Here is a 23300-nt window from a genome sequence, read left to right as displayed (position 1 = left end):
TCTGGTGGATTTGGCAGCTGTCCATCACAGTTACCAAGAGGAGTGTGCATAGATTTTGATGACACCCTCTATGTTCAGTAAAAAATCATGTTGATCCTTCTGCCTCATATCCGTCTCGTCCTTCCCGAAGCCCAGGACACTTTTTTTTAAAAAAAAAACTTTACTATTTTTACCCATACATCCTAACCTCTCTCCTATGTCGCCCTTCAGTGTCATTTTCTCTCCCTCCACATGGTTCCCAGTCATTACTGAATACTTTGTAATTAGGGATTTGTCGTTGGTTTGCTCCTTGTGTCTCCTCATCAGAAGATGCAGGGGGTCGGGGGCTGTTTTATTTAAAGGGGGGTCTCCAGGGCCTGGAAGGGTGCCTGTACGTGGCAGGCGGCCCTTCAGCATTTGCTGGTTAAGTGAATAGGTGACCGGCTGAACGGATGATGGAGTGAAGAAAGAAACGACTGAATGAGTGGTTGGACGAATGAGTGAACGACTGAAGGACCGAACGAACGAATGAGTGAATGGGTGAATGAGTAAAGGAATGAAACGCCAGCTGGACGTGGGGGCCAAATGCAGCAGGAAGGACGGGCCCAGCCCACTCACTTGAGCGTCTCCAGGGCCTTCAGCTGCGGGAAGGTGGCCGAGAGCTGAGCGACACCCTCGTCCCCGATCTTGTTCTCGCTCAGCGAGTCCAGGCTGCAGGTGGAATCAGATGGGGGCCATCAGCCAGCACCGGAGGCCACCTCCCCGTCCCCATCCCTCCAGCCATCAGCGGCTCCCCCTTTACCCCCACCCCTGCACACACCACGGGGGGTGGCCGCCCCGAGCTTTTGAGAGCACGTCTTCATCCCCCCGGGGGCACCAACCGGCCGGCCAGGGGACAAGGCTCTAACTCCTCATGGACTGAATCCCTGTTTCCCTTCCTGGGAGCACCGTGAGCTTGCGTAGCTCCCTGAACCTCTGGGGGCCTCGACTGCACAGAGAGACCGTGCTCCTGACCTGCTGCTTCCCCGTGGCCTTGCTGGAGGCGGCGCACGAGGCCGGGGAGGGAAGAGTTTCAAAGGTCATGAAAGGAGCGAACTTTTTTTATTATTGGGGTCTCCCGTCTGCCGTCCCTCCCCTGCAGTGGGGTCATCTGCTCACTCACAGCGGCCGCAGGAGGACACGGGAGGACAGAGAGAGGGAGACGGACGGATGGAGGAGAGTTGGAGTGGTCAAAGCCCGACGGGGCGGGGAGGGGTCAGGGTCTTTACTCACTCCAGATGCTGAAGGGAGGAAAAGGCCTCGAGGATCCTCACCAGCTTGGGGAAAGCCTGGGGGCCCAGGACGGGGCCCAGCCTGGGAGGCAAAGAGCAAAGAGAGGACCCGAATGGTCACGGCCCCTCAATTCCACCCCAGGGCACAGAAGGCAGGCCCATCTGAGGGCCCCTCGCTGGCCCCACCTCCCCGGTGCCTTACCTCCCCCACCAGGCGGGACCCCAATCCTTTCTGCTCAGGGCACATTTCACAAAGCCCCCCCCAGGCGGCCAGCTGGGCTCCCAGCTGGGGGCTCCCCAGGTTTCATCTTTGAGAGGACGAGCCAGGGTTCACTCCTGCCCACATCCACACGCACCCTTCTCCCACCCCGGCACGGAGCCATGGTTCCCAAATGCTGACAGAGGGCCACCAGCAGTCCTGAGGAAGGTCGTTTACTTATTTGCCGTTGTGTTTTAGTGACAAAGAGAACCATTTCTGGAGTACTTATTATGTACCAGGCACACGATGGGTCCCTCACTCAGATTAGATCTCATTTAATCCTCACGACGACTGAGCTAAGGGCACTTCTTGTCTTCCCTTTACAGATGGGGAAACAGAGGCACAGAGAGGTTAACTAACCCATACAAGGTCACACAGCCTGGATTGACATTTAGCCCAGACTTTAAGGGATGAGAAAAATAAAGACAATGGAAGGCTGTTTGGCTTTGTTTTTAAAAGATGATTAAATGTACTCAATGTAAAGAACTGTCTTTTATTCTGAAATTATGTCCCTTGGGCTTTTTTGACATTACAATGTTCATTCATTGATAAAATTATGCTGCCAACCGTGGTTATTTTGCTCGTTTGAATAAACATAACTTGATGAAAATGAAAAGATGGTAACTGTACATAGTCACTCAAATTCACTCTGAAATATTCTCAGTCTTTGAAATCCCAAAGTCTGGGAACCGCTAGGCTCCATGAAAGGCCACACATGGGAGTCTGAAATCTGATTTGAATCTGGGCTCTGCCACTTAGCTCCCGTGGGGCCTTTGGGGAAAATCCCTTCACCTTTGAGTCTTGGTCTCCTCCAATGTGACCCCAAATTTATGAGGTCGTTGGAAGGATTAAGGAACTCATTCATCAAATCTTGATTGCTGGCCTACTGTGTGCCAGGCCCTACTGTGTGTCACGGAGACAGCTAGCGAACAACAAAGACAAAAGTCCTCGTCCTTATGGAGCTGGCAGTCTAGATAATCAAAGAAATCGGTAAACCATCTGGTGTGGGAGATAATAAGGGACGAGGGGAAAGTACAGTGTTGAGGGGGCGGAATCACGCTTTTAAATCGAGGAGTCGGAAAAGGCCTCGCTCAGCAAAAACCAGAAGGCAGTCAGGGCGTGGGCCGGGCAGATATCAGGGAAGGGCACCCTGGCAGAAGGCACAGCCGATGCAAAGGCCCAGAGGCCAGACCACGCCTAGCAAGGCTGAAACGCATCAAGGAGACCCATGTGACTGGTGTGGAGTGAGCAAGAGATGGGAGATAAGGGTGAAGAGGTAAATGGGGGCCAGATCGGGGAAGGACCATCTCCCAGCAGAGTCCCTGTAGAGTTTTGAGCCTGATCTAGGGGCGGATGAGGACCACAGGGTGCCTGGCACAGTGGCTGCCAGTCACACACCCAGAATAGTCCTTTCCTTCCTTCCTTCCTCAGAACTTTCTTGGGGCTTCCGGCCTCCAGGTGGTGAGTGTCCTGGTTCTGGGCTGTTCCACTCCACAGCTACTGTGCCCCAGACCACAGTTCCGACCTCGAACTAGGGGCTTTTTAAGCTGAAAATAATTCAAAGCCAGAAAGGGCCCTTGGTGATTGTTTTCATACATTTCCTCTTTTCAGCAACATTTTTACCTCTGCACAAATTTGGCACCTTATCTCCATTGAAAACAAGAAACACTTAGCTTTTTTAGGGGGGTGTGGGGGGACCAGTGATCAGGAGGGGCAGACAGCGTGCGGGTGACCAGCTGGGGACCTCGGGCAAGAGACTTAAGTTCACTGGGCCTCAGTTTCCTCATCTGTCAAATGGAGAAGATAAAGGCTGTCTCTGGGAGCAGCTCTTGAAATTAATGAGATGATATACAAAATGCGCCAAGTACACTATCGGTGTTTAATAATTCCTTCCCTATCGTTGGATGATTTCGGATCCCTAACAATGACAAACGCGAATTTAGCTTTTTCCTTTGTCAGAGCAAGAGCTGGGCTGGCCTGACTCTCGTGCCTTTGGACAATTCACATGCTCTAGGCATCGGTGACTGCGTCTGCACAATGGGGAGATGATAATTTCTCCACCCCACGTGGCCTCCCCCTCAACCCCAGCTCATTCCTACTCCTTTGTCAAGTGTCAAGGCTTCAAGTGCCTCCTCCAGGAAGTCCCCCTGACTGCCCGCAAGTCTGCACTCTGGCAGCCCTTGAGTTTCCTGCCATCAACTGCAGCAGGTGTAACTGTCTCTTTGCACTAGGCTGCAAGCTCGCGGAGGAGAGCGGCCTGGCTCATCAAGCAGCTCTACTGTATGACCATGTTCCCCAGTAGATGAACCAGGTAGCCTCACACACGAGAAACCCCAGCACTAGCCAGACCGGCCATGCCCCAGCTGCTGGAAGCTGGTATCCAGAGTGATGGGGAGAGAGGGTAAGAAGGATTCTGCAGCCCCATCTCCATTCCGGTGGCACAAGCCCAGCTAATGATGGCAAAGACACCTAGTGGGGACCCAAAACAATCCAGCCCTTTGCTTACGCAAACTCCAGCTTCTTCAGGTCCCGGACAGCGGGGAGATCCCCAGCCACATCTTCCGAGGAACTTCTTGTCCTGGAAAGAACGGCAACGTTCGAGGGAGCAGGCTCCTCACCTCTCGCTGAGCCCCTACCCGTGTGTCCCAGCACGCCTGCCCCAGGGCCTGTTAAAAGAAAAACCTCAGGACAGCACGTCTTTAGGGCATCGCTGTGTGCTTCACGGAAAAGAGCCTCAGGGTAGGCACTTACGAACACCCACCCCCAACGGCGCACAGTAGGTGCTCAAACAACGGATGATGAAGGGATGAGCAAAGGATGGTTGGTCTGTGGCCAGGTTTCCTCTGCCCTCTGGACCTTAGGGCCCTGCCATCTATAAAATGGGGGCCACGCTGGTCCTGGCCGCCTTGAATGGTGGCCACAGGGGTCATTTCTGTCACTAGGTGCAGAAGGCAGCTCGTAACTCTTAGCAGGGGAGACTACCTCCCTGGCTTCTGCTGAGAAAGAATCGGGTGCATGATGGCGAGTTTGAATGGGATGAAGCGATAAGTCCTGGGGGCCCTGCCCGGGTGGGGACAGCAGAGAGAGGTTCCGGGTGGCCGCTCTCCAGGGCGAGGGCAGGGCATGTCCCAAAGGAGAGGAGGCACTGGAAGTGCTCATGGCAAACTTAACATTGGGTCCTGCGTGTCCTCAACCCGCACACCCTCTCCCCCTCACCTCTGGATCTGCACGAGGTTGCCCAGGTCATCCACATCCTTCATGGACTCAGCCTTGAAAGGTTCGATGGTGAACTTCTCCTCCGCCGCCCGGAGTAGCTTGGCCTCCCCACGCTGCTGTAGGGACTCCCACAGCTCCACTGTGTCACTCAAGGCGGCCCTGTGGAGGAGGGGCCTCAGACCCAGGCACGGTGGCCGGGCTAGACCGTAATGGAGGGGCAGCTCCATGAAGGGACCTCCTACCTATTCAGATCATTACTTCCTCAGCTTAACCCCTACCTCCTCCAGGAAGCCTTCCATGACCCCTCCAGCCCTTATCAATTCCTCCTTTTTCTCAATTCTCCCAGTGGTTGCATTTCCCTTTTTGCTTTGGCTACCAGGAAGCTCAGTGCTAAATTCTGGGCTGAACCACTCCAATGGTGTAGGACCCTAGAGCTTGGGTAAAGTATGTTTAGGGGGAAGGTGGGAGAGATTCTCTGGAGATTAAGCTGAAGTGATCAAACAGGTTGCAGAAGGCCTTGAATGAGCCAAATTAAGGGATTTAGAGCTCATTCTGAGGGGAGTGGGGTGCCTCTGAAGGGTTGTAAGCAGGGGTGGAGTATGATCAAAAGCAAGTTCTGGGAAGATGGCTCTCATAGTTGAATATAAAGTGGAGTGGCAGAGGAGAGAATGGAGAAGGGAAGTCAAGTGGAGGCTATGGCTTTTAATCCACCCATGACTAATTGGTGGCTTGATCAGGGGATGGAGAGAAGAAAACGAATTTAATTTCAGATATGTCCCAGATTCTAGACATGGCCCAGGCCTGGCACATGGCGGGCCTTCAAAGTGTGACCTTGGGCGAGCTGCTGTCCCTCTCTGAGCCTTGGGTTCCTCATCTAAAGAATGGAAGGAATCAGTTCTGCCTCCAGCTGGCTGCTGTGCACACTCAAGGAGACCCCACAGAGCCAGCACTGGGCGCAGTCCCGAGACCACAGCAGGCGCCCCGTGCAAAGAAGCCCCCTCCCCTGTCCCCTGCCCCCACCTGAAACGGGTGACACAGCTGAGTCCCACGAGGTTCCCCAGTCCAGAGGGGTCAATACCAGTGCTGCGGAGGTCCAGGGAGAAGTCTCGGCCGGCCGCCTCCAGGGCGCTGCCCAGCACGTGGGTATCGGGAGGCGTGAGCCGGGTGCCCAGGAAGGAGAGGTGGGCGGGGAGCCCCTGCACCACGTGCTGCCAGAGCCCAGCGTCCAAGGCCTCATGGGCGCAGTGCAGCAGCTCCAGGAGCCGCCCTGCGCGCAGCGTCCCCGGCTGCAGCCGCTTCAAGTACCTGGTGAGCGCCTTCTGCTTCCTGTCCGCCAGCGTGGTGCCCTCGGGCCCCACCAGGGCTCCCAGGCAGCGGGCGCGAGGCTGGAAGACCAGCCCGGCCAGAAAGCGCGGCACGCCCTCCAGCCAGTTGTCATAGGGCCTCTTCTTCCTTGGGGTCAGGGCCAAATACTGCGGCAGCTCCTTGTCCTTGATCTCGCCGCTCAGAGCCAGCCACACGGCCCCCAGGAAGCACTGCAGGAGGAAGCTGGAGAAGGCCAGCTCAGGCTCCGGGGCCCCCGGGATGGGCTGCACCAAGCCTTTGGCCACAGCCCAGGCCATCACCTCCGCCGACGGGAACTGGCCCTCGCGCACGGTGCCGTGGTGCTGGCGGCCCAGCTCCCAGGCCAGCCTGGCCAGCGCCACCAGCGCCCCTGGGGGGCTGTCACGGGCTGCCGGGCTGAGAAGGCCAACGTAGAGTCCGGTGAGCGTGGAGGGCAGCTCGGCCTCGTCGCCCCGCTCCAGGAGGGCCTCGGAGAGCTGGCACACGGCCCGGCACACCGTGGGGCTGTGGCTGTGACCGAGCAGAAACGGCTGGCCCCGCAGGAGCTCCAGGGCTCTCTCCTGATGCTCACTGTCCCCCGAAAGCTCGAAGTAGCACCTCACGTAGGTCTCGGCCTGCTCGGCTGAGAAGCCGGCCATCTCGAACAGGGCGTCAGCCTTGCTCAGGCTCTGGGCCAGGCGGCCCCGGGGCCGGGCCGTGAGCAGCAGGGTACAGCCACGCAGCAGCTTGCGCTGGAACAGGCCCGCCAGCAGCCCCCCGAGGGAGCGCGGCTCCGGGGACACGGGTCCACACACGCTGTGCAAGAAGCCATCGTGAGCTTCCAGCTCCTCGAAGGCATCCAGGATGAGCAGCACGCGGTCCGGCCTCCTTAAGATGTGACTGAAGACCTCATCGTCCACGGGCAGTGGCTGTGGGCCCAGGGAGAAGAGGAGGTCCTGCAGGCGGTAGGCGTCCCCAGGACGGTCCAGACAGCGGCAGGGGAAGAAGAAGACAAAGTCATACTGCGGCAGCCGGCCGCAGGCCCAGGCCCGGCTCACTGCCTGGGCCCAGCGACTCTTCCCATGTCCCGCTTTGCCGAGCACGGCAATCAGCTGCGTCTCACGCGGCCGCCGGCGGTCGCCCGCAGCCAGCAGCACCTCGGCCAGACCCCCGCAGGCCGGCTGCCGCTCTGTCCAGTCTGGGGTGGCCAGCTCCCTCTCCAAGCTCTTGCTGCTGCTCCGCTCCAGCCGCGCCCTCACCAGGTCCACCTCCACCAGGATGCCGTCCGGGCCTGCGGGCTCGGCCTGGTACCTGTCCTGGAGCGAGCGGTAGAACTTCTCCACGTTCTCTGTAAAGGCCAAGGGGTTTTGGGGCGGAGGGGGGATGCTAGTTACGGGACTGGCCGCCATGTGGACAGCCGAGAGGCCAGCCCAGCCACCGTCACTAGCTTCTGCATCCATTCACCACACAGTGTTCATCGACTGCCTTCTTTCTTAGCTGCCTCCTTCAGTTACCCAGACCCTCATTCATTCCTTCCTTCATTCATTCCCACACCCATTCATTCAGTCATCTTCTTACTCTATCTATCCACGTCTTCATTTACACACCAACTGCCTCCTTCTTTTGCTCACTCACTATAGGAAGGCCATGGGGGGAGTGGTGTTAAAAGTTAAGATAGTGGAATCTCTCTGTGTGTCTGGTTCAAATCCTAGCTCCACCACTTGCTAGTGTCAACCTGAGCATGTTCTAGATCCTACCGTGCCTCAGTTTCCCCATCTGTAAAATGGGGATAATGTTAGGGTTGTTTGCGATACAATGATTTAATATATCTAACAGGCTTGGGAGAGTACCTGGAACAGAGTAAGACAGGGTAATTTGGCCGTTCTCTGATTCGCTCTTTCATTCCCACCCTCCATCACTTCCATACTCATCATCGGTCATGCCCTCTTCCCTCATTCATTCTCTCAGCCTCGCAAACAAGACGTCAACACCCAGCGTGCACTGACGAGGGTGGGTCCTCAGGAAGTATTACTCAAGTGTAAGTGGCGGAATGAAGGCTGAAATGATGGCGGAATCAAATGAGTAAGTGAATGAATGAATGGGTTGAAGGAGTGTTGAGTGAATGAGTGAAGTGAAGTCAGATCTGGGCTTCGGCCTCCAGCCCCGAGGGCAGGGGACCCTGCCACCACTCACCGGGCCATTTTGGAGGCTTGCTGGAGCCCTCGTGAGCTGCCTGGCATCGGGTGGGCGACACCTGGTCCTCTGGAGAGGAAGAAGCCGGTGTCGGAGTTCCGGTGGGGGCGCCCCTCGGCCTCCCTCCCTCTGGGGCCCTCAGTCCTCCTAGTATCCCGAGGGCGGAGCCCACAAGGACTGGGGATCGTCAAGATGGAGGTTAGAGGTCATGGCCTGAGGCTGTCTCCTACAGGAAGATGTCTTCCTCTGGCTAGCCGTACTTTAAAAAATTTCACCAATGTTTTAAAAACCACCATATCTATGTAAAAATCAGGATTTCCGGATTCTGCTGATGGTTCGGAAGATCCGGCCACACTGGGCGGGCTGTCCTGCCTGGGTGACAAGCAGCTGTCCCTTCAGATGGGACACGGATTGTCGAGGCAACTCCCCAGAGACGCTCCCTGCCCTGTTTTGCCCATAAACACGACCCGCCGTTCCCGCAGGCAGCCCCATCTGTGGATCCTGACCCTCTGAGGCAACTCCTTCCCCGGGGCCTCAACCCCGCTTCCAGCAATCTCACGGACACCGAGGTCCTTACCGGTCACGTGGGCACGGGAGGTCAGGGCTGGTTCGGGCATGCCCGGAAGGTCAGCTGCCGATGGGGCAAAGGGGCTGGTGGAACCGGGCCGGTCTGGGGACTTCGGGAGGCTGCGGACAGCTGGGCTGCTGGGCGGGGGCGCTTGGCTAGCCTGGGGCAGCTCGCCTACAGCGGGAGGGAGAGGGGCATAAGAAAACCAGGCACCCATCCAGGAACCCACTGAGGTCACCCCCACCCCAAATCAGGCTGTGGGGCTTGGGAAGTCTGGGGAGAGGACAGAGAACTTCCAAAGGAGGACGTTCCAGGACGGAATCAAGGAAAGAGGTCCAGAGAGACATCTAGCTCCTAAAGTCTTGGTTTCTCCGTCTGGGAAATGGACACGAAAAGCTTCATAGGGAGCTCAGAGCAGGTGCTATGACAGCACGCTTCTTGCTGTGTGACCAGTCCTCATCTTTCCAGACGTCAGGAAGGCTCCCTTCTGAGGCACTGATGCATTGTACAAAAACTGGCATGCAGCCTTCGAAGGATGCTCTCAAATTGAGTGGAAGTGTTCCCCCTGGCCTCATCCTCTTTCCCATCCCTGCCAGCCCAAAGATGCCTTCCCCTGGACAATTCACAACCCCACAATTCAGTGTGGCAAGTCAGCGGGGGCCATTTTGCTGATCAGAAAACAGGGCAATTCAGAGAAAGCTGTGCAAGGATACACACCAAACTGTTGACAGTAGCATACTAAACGAATAAGGGAGCGACTCAGTAACACTTGCAAGCATCTCTTATTGTTTGGCTTATTAATCAGCATGTATGGATGTTGTGATTTAAAAATACAATAAAGTTTAAATTAAAAAAAGAAGAAAAACTAAGGCTCTGGGGGAGGGGAAATTGAGACATGGAAGACCACACAGCCACTCACTGGACCACTCATCCAGACCACCATGGGGAGCTCTGCTCCTCGGCTTTGATTTTGGGGAAATGGGGACAGAGGAGGGTATTCTGGGGAGGGAGGATCATGAGAAAGTGCTGGGTTATAATTGCCAAATACCCAAGGTGGGGGGAGGACCAAGTCAGGGAGTCCATGACACACTCACCTTGGTAGATGAATACACCAGAGACCCCGGTCCCAGCCCCTGAGATTTGCCAGAGCCCCTGGGGCAGAGTGGGGAGAGTGGGGATGATCTGAATGGGCCCGGCGGGGAGACTCAAACAGCTCAGCAAGGAAGTGGAGGGGGGCGCTGCAAGACACAAAGGCGGGAAGGTGGGACCCCCCCCCCCCCACAGCAACTACGCTTGTAATCCTGTTCTGTGGCTATCTGGTTAACATCTGACTCATTTTTTTTTTTGAGGAAGATTAGCCATGAGCTAACATCTGCCAAGCCTCCTCTTTTCTTTTCTTTTTTTTTTTTTTTTTTTGCTGAGGAAGGCTGGCCCTGAGCTAACATCCATGCCCATCTTCCTCTACTTTATATGTGGGATGCCTAACACAGCATGGCGTGCCAAGCGGTGCCACATCCACACTTGGGATCTGAACTGGCGAAACCCAGGCCGCCAAAGCGGAATGTGCACGCTTACCGCTGCGCCACTGGGCCGGCCCCCGGACTCGTTTTTTAAAGGGCTCCCGTTTCCCCCAGAGCAGCAGCTGTGTCTGTCTCGCTCATGGCGGCGTCCCCAGCCCCTAGCAGAGTGGCTGGCACAGAGCAGGTACTCTGTCCACAGCTAGTGGATGAAAGTGCAGGGCTGGAGGGAGGAGCCCCTAACAGGGGGAGCTTCCTGCCTGTGCCTCCCAGGGACGTGCTCCTTCCGAGGCATGTTCTCTGGCACGGGCTGAGCTGGTGGGGACTGTAAGGATGGGGCTGGCTGGGACGGAAGTGGGTGACGGTGATGGGGGCAGGGGGATTCCTGGCCCTGGTGGTCCCTGCCTTAGCCACTCCTCGGGCGCCTCCCCGAGCAGGGCAGCCCACCCTTTTCCAAGCCCCTAACATACCGGGCATCAGGACGGTTTCTTCCAGCCGGGTCTGGCCGGATGCTGGCTCCTTGTTAAACAGAGCAGCCGGCGACGGGCAGGGCAGAGTCGAGGGGTCACTCACTGGCCCCACCAGGAAAGTGCCAGTCACCATGGGCACAGTGGGGGGCTCGGCTGTGAGGAAGGGGGCCATGTGAGAGGCTGGGTGAGATCTGGGGGCCTGGAGGGCCTTCCTGGGGTGGGGACGGCTCTGAGAGCAGACTGGGTCTGTCTCCTGGGAGCTGGAGAAGCTCTCGTCCTCTCCTCAGCCCTGGGTGAGGCTGGTTTGATGGACAGCGGCTCTGTGCCCGGCCCCCCACCCGTCTCCTTGTGACTGGGCCCCGAGGGCTTCCCAAGATGGAGAGCTGTGGCCGGACAGACCTGAAAACAGGCTGTTGGCTCCAGGCCCCTGCCACCTTCCGCAGCCAGTCCCTGAGCCCCTCGGGCACCCTGAGAGCCCCCATCACTTCCCACCAGACTGGGGCAGGGATCATTTCCTCCATTCAACTGAGAGATCCAGGAGGGTGGAGACGCCTCCCCCATCAGATCGGGAGCTCCTTGAAGACAGGGACTGCTTCTCCACCGTCCTGGGGCTCTCATGGGCGGGGCCCCTGGCTCCCCATCAGACCGGAACTTTCTGAGGACGGCGACCAGGCCTCCTCCATCAGAGTGAGAGCCTTTCCTTCCTCGGTCTGTTCACCACACAGGGGCTGGTCTCCCCACCTTTGCAATAACAAGTGGGTGGGGTGGGGAGGGGAGAGGAAGGAAGGGGGGGAGGAAAGGGGAGGAGAGAGGAAGGGAGGGGAGGAAGCATCTGGCGGGAGGACACGGTGAGCTCAGGGGAACAAGCTCACTGAGGCATGAGGGCGGTCAGGAGGGCGGGAGGCGCTGGGTGACCAGCTGACCCTAGGTGGCTCCTGAGGGCGGTGGAAGGAGGCGAGGGGCGGGGTCTCAGCTGGGACTCAGAATTAAGAGGAGGGAGGTGCTAGGGGAGAGCCGTTGTAGGAGAAGCTGAGTCTCTCAGCAGCCCTCGCCTAACCCTACCTGCAGAGCACGGGCCACGGAACCAGGACCTTGATCTGAATCCCGGCACCACCTCTCACTAGCTGTGTGATTTCGGACAAGTGGCTTCACCTCTCTGAGCCTTGGCTTTCCACTGCCAGTGTACGTTCGCCTCAGGAGGCCCCCCTTTCCCGCCTCGCCATCTCCCTGGGCCCGGCCCGCCCTGCTCACCTAGCTTCCTGTGCTTCCGGTCCACCGGCAGCTCCTCTGGGAAGGCTGCAGAGAGAACACCACGGTCAGCTGCCCCAGGGAAGTAGTGTTCCAAGCCAGAAGAGGCTTGTGGGCCCACCAGGCCATATGGCCTGGCCTTAAATGGCTGGGAAGTGGCCTTGGGGGTCCACTCCCTCTTGTGCCTCTGAGCATTCCTGTCCCCTCTCATCTGCTGGAGCCCCAAACCCCACCTGGAAGCACCCAGAGCAGGGAGGGACCAGAAGAGGCAGAACCATACAGGGGACACAACATGCATTTGAGTTTAAAAAGTAACAATAAAAAGCAATCTGCTTTTGATCCCTTCCTAGCTGTGCGTCTGTGCATCACAGCCTCTCTGAGCCTTCGCTCTCTCGGCTGTGAAACGGGTGGCGATTCATACTTTGCAGGAGCACGCTGGAAATCAGCGAGCGAGCATCACTTGGCACTCCAACGGAGAAAGACCCTGTGCGTCCCTCAGCAAGGGGCTGACGAAACAAGTCAGGGTTCACCCGCCCAGTGAAACACCCCGCAGCCCCAAAAAAGAACAAGGATGCTGAAGGCTGTATGGGGAAGTGTATCAGTGTCTGCAATTTCCTTGGAAATGTCCCACAAAGGAAAGGAACGGATGGGCGCACGGATCGAGGGATGGGCAGGTGGATAGAGCTGTGTTAAGACAAACACAGTCAAACATTAACTGTAGAAGGTAAGCGGTGGGTAGACGGTTGTTTGTAGTACAATTCTTTCACTTTGACTATATGTTGAAAAATCTCATAGTAAAATATCGGGGAAAATATTTGTCCAACGAAAGCAAAAAAAAAGGGAAAGAAAGAGGAATTCTCTGGAAGCAGAACCATGCATTCTCCATCAGCGATACGGAAGCCACCTCCCAGACGTGTTAAATGAAGAAAGCCAAGCGCAGGAATGGGTACAACACGGTCATTTGTGTGGAATTTTTATTTTTAAAGAAGTGGCTTATAGATGAATAGAATACTACTGACACGGCAAAAAGGAACCTGGCCACATAGTTGCCCTCAGGGAGGGAACCTGAGGGATGGGGGACAAAGCTGGGAGGGAGGTTTTTTCCCCATTGAATATTCTTTGCAGCTTTTGAATTTTTACGCCACACACCTGTTTTACCTGTTCAAAAATGAATAAATAGGCACAGGGCTCACACGTGGGCTGGCACATAGTCAGCCTTCAATGAGCTGTTAAGCCCATTTTACAGCTATTTTCATTGGACCATATTTACTCAGGTGCTACTGCTCGTCAGGCCCTGTGCTGGATGCCACCAATGCAGTGACAAGTAAGAAAGACAAGGTCTCTGTCCTCACAGCCAGGGAACTAGACAAAGATGATAAATAAAATAAGTCCAGATGTAATAAGTGCTAATGTGCTAGGAGAGACACAAACAAGGTGAAAATAAGTGAGTTTATCTATGTGGAAAGGGTGGTCAAGGCCTCCAGGAGGTGGTGACATGTCAGCCAAGACCTAAAAGATTCAGAGGAGCCAGCCATGGGAAGAACCGGAGTGGGGCACTGCAGACAGAGAGAACAGCAAGTGCAAAGGCCCTGAGGCTGGAAAGTGTCCGTGGGTTACAGGAATGGAGAGAAGCCAGTGAGGCTGCAGCATAGTGGCTCATGGGGGTTTGGAGAGGCGGGAAGGGCCAGATCACGCAGGCCTTGAGGTAAGTATTTTGTGGCCATTGGAGGGTTAGCATGGCAGCAAAATGATGGGATTTTCATTTCAAAGCTCGTGTTGGCTGCTGGGTGAGGAGAGATTAAGGAGGCAGGGAGACTGAGTAGGAGGGTCAGAGAGGCGCAGGTACTTGCCCAAGGTCACACAGACAATAGATAGCAGATCAGGATTGAAACTCAGTTCTTACTAACTCCAGAACCTGCGTGTAAAGAGACCTCCCTCAAATACAGGGGTGACAACTGAGGACGGAAGAGAAGCCAGAGACCAAATGTCCCTTTGGAAATGGCAATCAAATCAGCCAGGGACAGGGGCTGGCCGGTGGTGTACTGGTTAAGTTCGCACACTCTGCTTAGGTGGCCCGGGGTTCGCGGGTTCAGATCCCAGGCACGGGCCTAACACTGCTTGTCAAGCCACGCTGTGGCAGCATCCCACATAAAACAGAGGAAGACTGGCACAGATGTTAGCTCAGTGACAATCTTTCTGAAGTGAAAAGAGGAAGATTGGCAACAGACGTTAGCTCAGGGCCAATCTTCCTCAACACACACAAAACAGATGAGAAAAAAACCCGCCAGGGATGGAGACCCTCCAGGAGAGTGGCCATTTGCTCCTGCGCCATCTGCTTCCTCCCGGGGTCCCTGGACAGCAGTGGTCTCCAGGGTGAGGGCAGAGGTGGGCGGGACACCCAAACCCAGGCAGAGCGGACAACACTTAACAAGGGAAGCAACTGGGAGCCACAACAGGCTCTGGAGCCGAGGCAGGGCCAGGACTCTAGCAAGGCTGGGAGGGATCCAGGCGGGGGCTCACTCACGTCTTTTCTGCCCCACTTCCTCGGGCGCTTCCACGCTCTCACCGATCATTTCTTCCAAGCCTATGTGCTCGACTTGGGAGAGAAACCAAAGGCACCAACGTGCACAGTCAGAGGAGACCCAAGGGGAGCCTCCACTGTCCCCGTGTTGGGGAGGGACCCGCCCACCTGTCAGAGGGTGGCCATTGGGCGTTACGGGCACTCCCCAAGGAGCAAGGGAGGAAAGGCAGGCTGAGCCGAGAGCTCTCAACTTACCGAAGATGTCCTTGCTCAGACCGTCCAGCTGGGAGTCCTGGAACACGTACTGGTCCAGTTCCGCTGCCCAGACAAGGAAGAGTGCGGTCAGTCAACAAGCTCTCCCCGAAGGCTGCTGGGGCCAGGCCTTGGACTAGGTGCCAGGGAGCTGTGACCCTACAGGTCTGGCATGCCGTGGGGACCCCGTAAATGTTTGCTGAGTGAATGATTGAACAAAGGAAGGAATGTTGACCCTTCACGGGCTCTTACTCTAATCCAAGGGATGATGTGCGTCCGTGAGAACTTATCTATTGCCATAAAGTCATGCAATGCAGACGGTAGAGTTGTCATGGGGTTTGAGTTTAAATTCCCTACTAGCCTTACTAGCTGTGCAACCTTGGTCCAGTTACTTAACCTCTCTGGACCCCCCTTTCCTCCTCTGTGTAATGAGAATAAATAATGCCTACAACCCAGGGATGGATGGTGAGGACTGGAGGCTCCGCATTTGAAGCATCCAACATGGTAGCCAGTACACAGTAGGCACTCAGTAAGTGGTGGTTAATGATATGAAGTGGAATGGCTTGGAGCCAATGGGAAGGCAGTTACGGCAGGAGGTCAGAGGAGAGAGTATATAGTGGGATGGGGCAATCAGGGAGGGCTTCCCAGAGGAAGGGATCTTGGAGCCAGGCCTTGAAAGATGGGGCAGAGTCTGAGAGGTGGAAAGTGGAGGGCTTTCTGAGGTAGTGACGACAGACTGTGGGAAGGGTATGTTTTGGAAACTCTGAAAGATAGGTGTCTGCAGTAGATGTTTCATGTTGGGGAAAGTTAGGACTGGATTTTATAGGCAACGGGGAGCCATAGAAGACTTCTGAGCTGAGGAATGGAGCAGCGATGCTACTGCTGCTGCTGATAAAGATGATAATGCTGATGGGGATGGTGGTCCTAGGGGGTGTGGTACCCAACACTTACTGAATGCGTACTCTTTGCAACTTCCTTTTCTAAACACTTTACACACAGAAACTCATCAATCCTCACAGCCGTCCATGAGGCAGATGTGATTATTATCCTTGTTTCGTGCACTTGGAAACCACTGTAATATTTCAAACTGCCTTAAACGACGGCATGGCCAGGCCGGGGTGTGGCCTCTGAGCGGCACAGAGAAAACCCGCAGGCTTGAGGAACAGAGTTGGGTGAGGCCGTTTCCCCCACTTCTTCAGCAGCTCCCACTTCCCATGGAAATGTCCCTAAGCGAAAAAAGCCCCTAAATCCTTCACTGCTGCCTCCAGTTGTGCAGAAATGTGAATGCCCTCAGCCCCAAACACTTCTGCTTCCCCCAAGAAAATTCCCAGGAAGGAAAGGAAGCAGGCAGGCTCTCAGTTCTGTAATTTCTGACACACACACGCCTCTCTCTATTTTCTGCCTGGTGTGATGCTGGATTAACTGTGCACTGGGGAAAGACTGGCCACATTCATGCGGAGCCCAGGCCTCCTCACAGATGTGGTCCTTGGGTTGCGAGGAAAAGGGCCACTGAAAACAGTTGTGCAGGTTGTTCACTGTACAAGCGTGCTCAGCTAAGAAGGCAAATGGGGGCAGAAATCCAGTCTGTACTTTGATAACCAAGCTGTTACTTCCTGATGGAGCCTGCCTCCTCCAGAAAAAGGGCAGCTTTGTCCAATTCAACAAAGCCTGTGTATGAGATGGGAGCGACCCCGGTGAGGAGGGGTCCTTTACCCCACCTGACCCCCCAAACAACAACAATGACAGAAAAACTCTCCCCAAACAGTTCTGCCCTTGTCTGAAAGGAGTAGCTCTTTTTAAAGGTGCAAACCAGCCTCTCAGCTTAAGCCTCAGCCAATCTCCCCATGCCAAATGCTTTCCTTTTTGTTTTTAAAAATAGGGACTTTGAAAGGAGAAAGAACTAGGCTAGAATTTCAGATCTGCCCATTACTACCTCTAACGTACCCTTGGGGAGATTGCGTCTATCTAAACCTCAATTTCCTCATCTGTAAAATGGAGATTCTGATAGTATCTACTTCCTTTGTTGTAAGGATTTGATGCGATAACACACATACAGTGACTAGCATGTGACATGTGCCCCCAAACTGAGAGTTATTATGAATACTAGAGTAGTTCGGCTTAGGAGCTGGGGAGAAAGAGGAAGGGGTGTATGGGAGGAGGGAAAGAAAAGCAAGAAATAGAAAAAGATGTAGAAACGGGGGCAGAGGGTGTAAAAGTGAGGATATGCTGGCCTGGTGGTCATCAGCTAAGGGTCTACGTCCCTTAGCATTCTCCATCTCCCTTCCTCCCCAGAGTTTTCGTTCTTCTAGCCCTCATTCTGCATCCCCCTTTGCCACGATTTCTTAGGGAGGGGCCTGCTGTGGCTCACGGTGAATAGGTGAGATTAACAAAAGAGAAAAAGAACCTTTCCCCTCCACCGTCCTCTTTCTGGGCTCAGAACACTTCCTCACCGATATTGGCATAAGCCTCTCTGGTCTCTTCATCACCTTCTATGTCAAACAGCCTGCTGAACTGTTCGCAGTTGATGGTGTCCGTGTCGGGTTCTGGGAGGAAAAGCCCCTTGGATGAAGCGGGGAAGGTCTGGGAAGAGGGCTGGTGGGGAGGGAGGGAGAGGCGGGGCGGGGCTGGGGGAGGTCTCGCCGCGAGGGCGCATCACGCCGGGGGTGGAGCTGTCCGTGGTGCTGACTGGCTTTTGGCCGTCAGCGCTTCCCGTGGTTGCTGACTGTCTCCACGGCCGGCTGAGGGGTGGGGTCGGACTTGGGAGGGGCCAGGGGGAGGAGAGCCCACCTGAGCAGAGCTCGATCTCTTCTTCTCCAGCCAAGTCCACATGGTCATAGAAGTGGTAGAGATGCAAAGGGTCAGCATTGCTGTTGAGAAGCTCCAGGTACCCGCCTTCCAGTGGCCCCAACTCCATGGCGGCACACGGTCCACTGCCTGGAGGGGAGACACAGTCATCTCATGGGGTGTTTGAAAGATGCAGAGAACTGACACCTACCACATTGCCCAGCTGGGTCTCTCAGTGAGGGCTGGGGTTGGGGGGAGCCTAAGAAAGTGGGCAAAGGTGCTTGTTCAGAACCTCCTATGTGCGCAGGTTAGTGGCGAGAGGAAGCTGGATTTCCTTCCTCCAGGGAACTTGCAATCACACTGGGAAGATGCCCATGATACTGACGAGGGAACTGGGGAAGTGTAGATTCAAGACTTCCCACACCTGGGAGCCAGGAGACCTGAGTTCCACAGCTGGTGCTCCATGAATGACAACAGCTAAGATTTATAAAGCACCTACTGTGTGCCAGACACATGAGTGAGCACATTTAACTCTCACATCAACGACCATAGGAGGTTTTATTTTTATTACCATCCACATTTTACACACGCGTAAACTGAGGCTCGGAGAGGTGAAGGAATTTACATAAGGTCCAAGTGGAACCAGGATTTGGTTCTGGGCAGTCTGGCTCACAGACCTGCATTTCAATGTTATGCTCTCCTGCCTTGGGTGGCCTCAAGCAAGTCTCTGCTCCTCTCCATGTTCAGTATGCTCATCTGTAAACTGAAGGAGTTGGGCAGGTTTTCTCGAAGATCCTTCGTTATCATTTGTTGAAGGGCATATTCGATACCTTAGATACTAATTCATTTAGTCTTCAAGACAATCCTGGACACATCCACACAAAAACTTATGAATGAATGCACATAGAAGCATAATCCATAATAGCCAAAACACAGAAACCACTCAAATGTCCATCAATGGATGAATGGATTAACAAAATGTGGTATATTCATACAATGGAATATTACTCAGACATGAAAAGGAATAAACTATGCTTCAACATAGTTTGATACATGCTTCAACATAGATGAAATTTGAAAACATTCCACTAAGTGAAAGAAGCCAGACACAACGGCCACATACTGTAGAATTCCATTTATATAAAATAGGCGGAACCGACAAATCCTTAGGGATAGAAAGTAAACTAGTGGTTAGCTGGGGTCGGGGGAGAATTGTGGGGGGAAATGGGGACCAACTGATAATGGCTATGGGCTTTTGCAGAGAGACAATGAAAGTGTTCTAAAGTTGACAGTGGGGAAGGTTGCGCAATTGCGTGAATATATTAAATTGTACACTTTAAATGGGAGAATTTGAGCAGCCTCTCTGAGATATGCAGTTCTTGCCGCTCCAGAGCCCCTGCCTGGCTCCCCAGTTCAGGTGGTCCATGATTCCACGGTGTGTTCATTTCCCAGGGCTGCTGTATCAGAGCATCACAAACTAAGAAGCTTGAAACAACAGAGCCTTACTCTCTCCCAGGTCTGGAGGCCCAAAGTCCAAAATCAAGCAGTTGGCAGGGTCCTGGTCCCCCTAGAGGCCCTAGGGGAGAGTCCTTCCTTGTAGCTAGCTCTGGGAACTGTTGGCATTCCCTGACTTGTGATCTTGTGGCCGAATGTCTCTAAGCTCTGCCTCATGGGCATATCACCTCCCCTTCAGGTCTCAAATCTTCTGCTTTTCTCTTAAATGGACATTGATTTAGGGCCCACCCGGCTAATCCAGAATGATCTTATTTCAAGATCTTTAACTTAATTACATCTGCAAAGACCCTTTTTCCAAATAAGGTAGCGTTCGCAGGTTCTATGGGCTTGATGTGGACGTGTCTTTTCGGGGGGCCACCATTCAACCCACTATACGTGGGACACGGATCCATGCTGGAAGGAATCAGAGGAAGCTTCTGGGAGGAAGTGAGAGGAGAGCCGCCCTTGAAGGCCAGCAGATCAGAGACAGCCTTCTGAGTGCCCCCATCTGGGCCAGAAGAAAATGAAGTTGAAGTGGGGAAGGACAGTGGGAGGGTGTGGTCGTGAGAAACACACGCAACTCAGCACCAGCTTCCAGCTGCTGTTTCTCCTTTCACTCATCAACCACTCTCACTACCTATGGAGGGTCTGAACACAGACCCCGGATATCACAGAGGATGAACTTTCCAGTCCAAGGTGGGGCCCTGGCCAGAGCCGCCTGTTTATTATAGGTTGGGTGGGGGCTGCAGGAACCCACACTTAACAACTTGCATCAAAGACCCAGCCAGCCATGACTAGAGGAAGCAGAACCGAAAGATGAGGCCACCTCTCTTTTCTTGGAGTGTGGCCAAGGCAGGGAGGTGACCTTGCCTGCTGCCTGGCCCCCTTTCCAATCACTGACATTTACCGAAGCCTACATTGTAGCAATCTGCCTCTTTTCCCAGGCAGAGGGAGCTGGTGACAACAGCTCTGGATGGACCCCAGCAATTCCACACAGGAATTGTGTGACTTTGGTGAAGTGGTCCAAACTCTCAGTTTGCCCTCAGGACGTCCGCTCTGCCAGCGACCTTCAAGCTCAACCTGCTTCATTCTACAGAGCAGAAGATGAGACCCTGAGAGGGGACGTGCCTTGCACAAGGCCCCACAGCTTGCTGGTAGCCCAAGCTGCACCTGACCCCCCAGCAGAAGACTCGCAATCCAGTGCTCTTTCCTGCCAACCAAAATGTTTCCACTGCAATGAACACCCTCATTTATCTAGGCTCCAGGAACAGGGACCGGCTTCCGTCCCTGATGGGCGACGGAGGGAGGTGTCTCGAGGAGGAGCCTGAAGAAGTCTAGCCCAGCCGCACTTATTGATGGGCTCAGCTTCAACCTATGGACAACACCATCCAATGTGATCAAAGACACTGACGGAGAGAAAGAAGACAACTCGTGTGAGCTTTGGAGTCAAACCGTCTGCCTCTACCTGCCAACCCACCGCGACCCGGGCAAGACCATTTTTTAAACCTTTTGGAGCCTCAGTTTCCTCATCTGTAAAATGGGAATACTAATCTTGGGTAACTCAAAGGATTAGGTGAGTTAACGCTCATAAAGCCCTTAGGAAGGTGACCGGCGCTTTGTAGGCGCTTAATGACTAGAAGCTTAGAGCGGCATCTGACACAGACACGATGAGCACAACGTGGGCAATGGCCATTACTATTTCTATTATTAAATCCTCTCTTACCTCTGTGATGTTGACAAAGGGACCCTTTCTTTTCCGTTCCTGCCTGAGTCTCCACATTGTGAGGCCAAGCTTCCTGTTCTTTTGTGTAAGGAGACCCCACAGACCACGTCGGAACAAGAAAGTCCAGTAGCCAGCAGTGTAGCTGGGATGGTCTGACCACGCCCCCATCACCACCACTGAGAAGGTGCCCGGGAGAAAAGTCACCCAAGGGCCCGAGTTCTGTGTCCTTGGCTCAACCCGGACAAGAAGAAATCTACTCTCTGACTCCCCCAACATACACCTCGGCAGCTCCCTTCCATCTTCCCTGAGACAAAGCCTGCACCTTACACACTTCCTATCCTATCCCCTATCTAGACAGGGGCTTGTAACTCAGTGAACTTCTGTCTCCACCCCCATCTGAGCTCCCAAAGAGCTCTAGGGAGAAGGCAGGATGGAGTATTGTGTCCCTTTGACAGAAGAGGATGCTCAAACCCCTGAGAGAAATGGCTCATCCAAGGTTCCCCGGTTGGAGAGCTTGAGTTTGAATCCTGGCTGGGAGGCCTTAGGCAAGTGGCTTAACCGCTCTGAGTGTCCGTTTTCCCACTGCTGGATCAGGATAATGACACTTACTTGGAGGACCATCAAAAGGCCAGGAGGGTCTCTGCGTGGCATGCCAGGCACACGGGAGGCCCACGGTCAAAGGAAGCCCACTATGTTGGGCAGCCTCAGAGCTGGGACTCAGACCAAGTCTAGGCTCCCAGTCCAGCTCTCCCAAGGCCTCAGCGCCTCCCATTCATGCCAAGATCTACTTGCGTGTTGGCCTGGGACCTCCTGGTGTTCCCACAGCCACGTGTCTGGTGTCTCCAGATGCTTAGGAGGTCTGCAAAGGCCTCTCAACTGGACTCTTGTCCCCACCTGAAATTCCAGAGGGGTCTGGGGGCAGAGACAGCCCTGCTCACCCCACTGCAGGAGCCCCGTGAGGGCAGGAACCCTGTCCATCTAGCTCGCCTACCCCAGGCTCCAGCATGTCCCTGCTCCCGGTGGGCTCTCTCCACCAATAGGAATGACGCCCAACTAGAATTCACAGGTGCCCCCTGAGCGCCAGGCACCAAACGACAGGAGGTGTAGACATCGTCCCATTTAGTCCAACTCACACATCAGCTCTTCGTATCCCCATTTCTCAGATGAAGAAACAGGCTCAGAGAGCAGACTAGCGAGCTGGGATCAGAACCAGCTGCCTGGCTCCAAAGCCTGAGCTTGCTCCAGTCCCTCTTGTCCCCAGCCACCCTGCGGAGGTGCCCTCGCCCAGGGCCAGGAGGCGTGGGGGGCAAGACGGTGTCCCCTTCTGAGGAGCCATCTGGGGCACAGCAGAGGAGTGGCCTGCGCCTTTCTGGTAAGTGGGCAGCGTTTTTAGAAGCTCCTCTTTGACCCCGCCCCTCCCCCGGGCCACCTTCCACGTCCAACTTGAGAAAAAGCTCCTAATCCTTTTGCCCCCAAAGGTCCCTTTTGGGGGTTCATTTCCATCTCACTTCACACTACACGGCAGCTTTTGAAACACCATAGACACCCAAATGGTTTCTGAAATAAAAATTCATCTCCCTCCCCCGAGGGAAATCGAATGGTATCAGGATGTTCCAGCTCGGACCCCGCACCTTGGTGTTCAGTGTGTGCGGCTGTTCTGTGCACCAACATAAGCGCCCACCTCTGCTGGGGAGATTCTTTCGAGCCCGGGGCTGTGCTGGATGCTCCGTATATACGATCTTGTTTCAACTGTCACAGTAACTCTGGGAGATTGGTATTATTGTACCCATTTTACAGAGGAGGACAATGAGGTTAGGCTCGATTTATCAGATGCTTTCTTCCCAGAAAGGGGGAGTATATCCTTGAGGGATGAGGAGGCGTTGAGAGGGAGAAAGGGGGCACCTCTGTTACCCCGAAATCCTCCAGCACTGCCCTGCATGGGATAAGAGTGTGAGAGGCATAGCCCCCCGCTTGCGGCCTATACTTCTCCTCCCGAGGAAGGAGTGGAAAATCTCTGAACTGTGCATCTAGAGACACAGGTTTGAGCTCCAGCTCTGCCTTGATCTGGAGCACATTTCTTTACCCCTCTGAGCCTTAGTGTTGTCAGCCGGGTGTGGGAGTCCACGCAGCAGAGGCATTTTGGGGTTCTAGATTCCTCATGGCCTGTCAGCCTCACCCCAAAGTTTCCCCCCAAAGTCCCCCAACGACTACCATCCCCCCACTCCCCCACCTCGTGACAAGCTGCTTCCAGAGGTCAGATGGTGGCCAGAAGCCAGAAACCCAGGGGCACTTGTATACCATGACCAGCCCCCAACCAGCATCTTTGTGGGGCTAGCAGATCAAAGTTCCTCTTTTCCTCTTGCACTCTGTGGTCCCCAGATAAACTCTAAGAGACATCTTGCACAATGATTTACTGAGCACGGCCTATAAGAAAGTCACCGGGCTTAGTTCTCCAGGGGCCCTGAAGAGGTTTAAAACACGG

General features: G+C 54.7%; 1 protein-coding gene across 10 annotated transcripts in view; it reads right to left on the bottom strand.

The window, feature by feature from the left end:
• The window catches only part of CIITA (class II major histocompatibility complex transactivator), a 46880-nt gene that overhangs the window by 5994 nt on the left and 17586 nt on the right, over positions 1-23300 (bottom strand). For 4 of the 10 annotated variants that reach the window (XM_046667931.1, XM_046667936.1, XM_046667938.1 and 1 more), the window contains exons 2-15: positions 17605-17751; positions 17268-17360; positions 14821-14883; positions 14569-14640; positions 12048-12092; positions 10797-10949; positions 9904-10047; positions 8819-8983; positions 8242-8310; positions 5746-7396; positions 4726-4884; positions 4016-4087; positions 1252-1332; positions 598-690 (exon numbers count right to left, since the gene is read on the bottom strand). In XM_046667931.1, coding sequence (XP_046523887.1) covers positions 598-690; positions 1252-1332; positions 4016-4087; positions 4726-4884; positions 5746-7396; positions 8242-8310; positions 8819-8983; positions 9904-10047; positions 10797-10949; positions 12048-12092; positions 14569-14640; positions 14821-14883; positions 17268-17360; positions 17605-17751 — 3007 coding nt within the window. Of the gene's footprint in view, positions 1-597; positions 691-1251; positions 1333-2907; positions 3297-4015; positions 4176-4725; positions 4885-5745; positions 7397-8241; positions 8311-8818; positions 8984-9903; positions 10048-10796; positions 10950-12047; positions 12093-14568; positions 14641-14820; positions 14884-17267; positions 17361-17604; positions 17752-18278; positions 18300-23300 lie in introns of those variants that run through there. The other 6 variants (XM_046667939.1, XR_006889490.1, XM_046667934.1 and 3 more) reach the window with 6 other exon arrangements.

This window comes from Equus quagga, chromosome 7 (genome assembly GCF_021613505.1).
Source record: "Equus quagga isolate Etosha38 chromosome 7, UCLA_HA_Equagga_1.0, whole genome shotgun sequence".
Lineage (NCBI taxonomy): Eukaryota > Metazoa > Chordata > Mammalia > Perissodactyla > Equidae > Equus > Equus quagga.
This window is presented reverse-complemented; position numbering and strand designations above follow the sequence as displayed.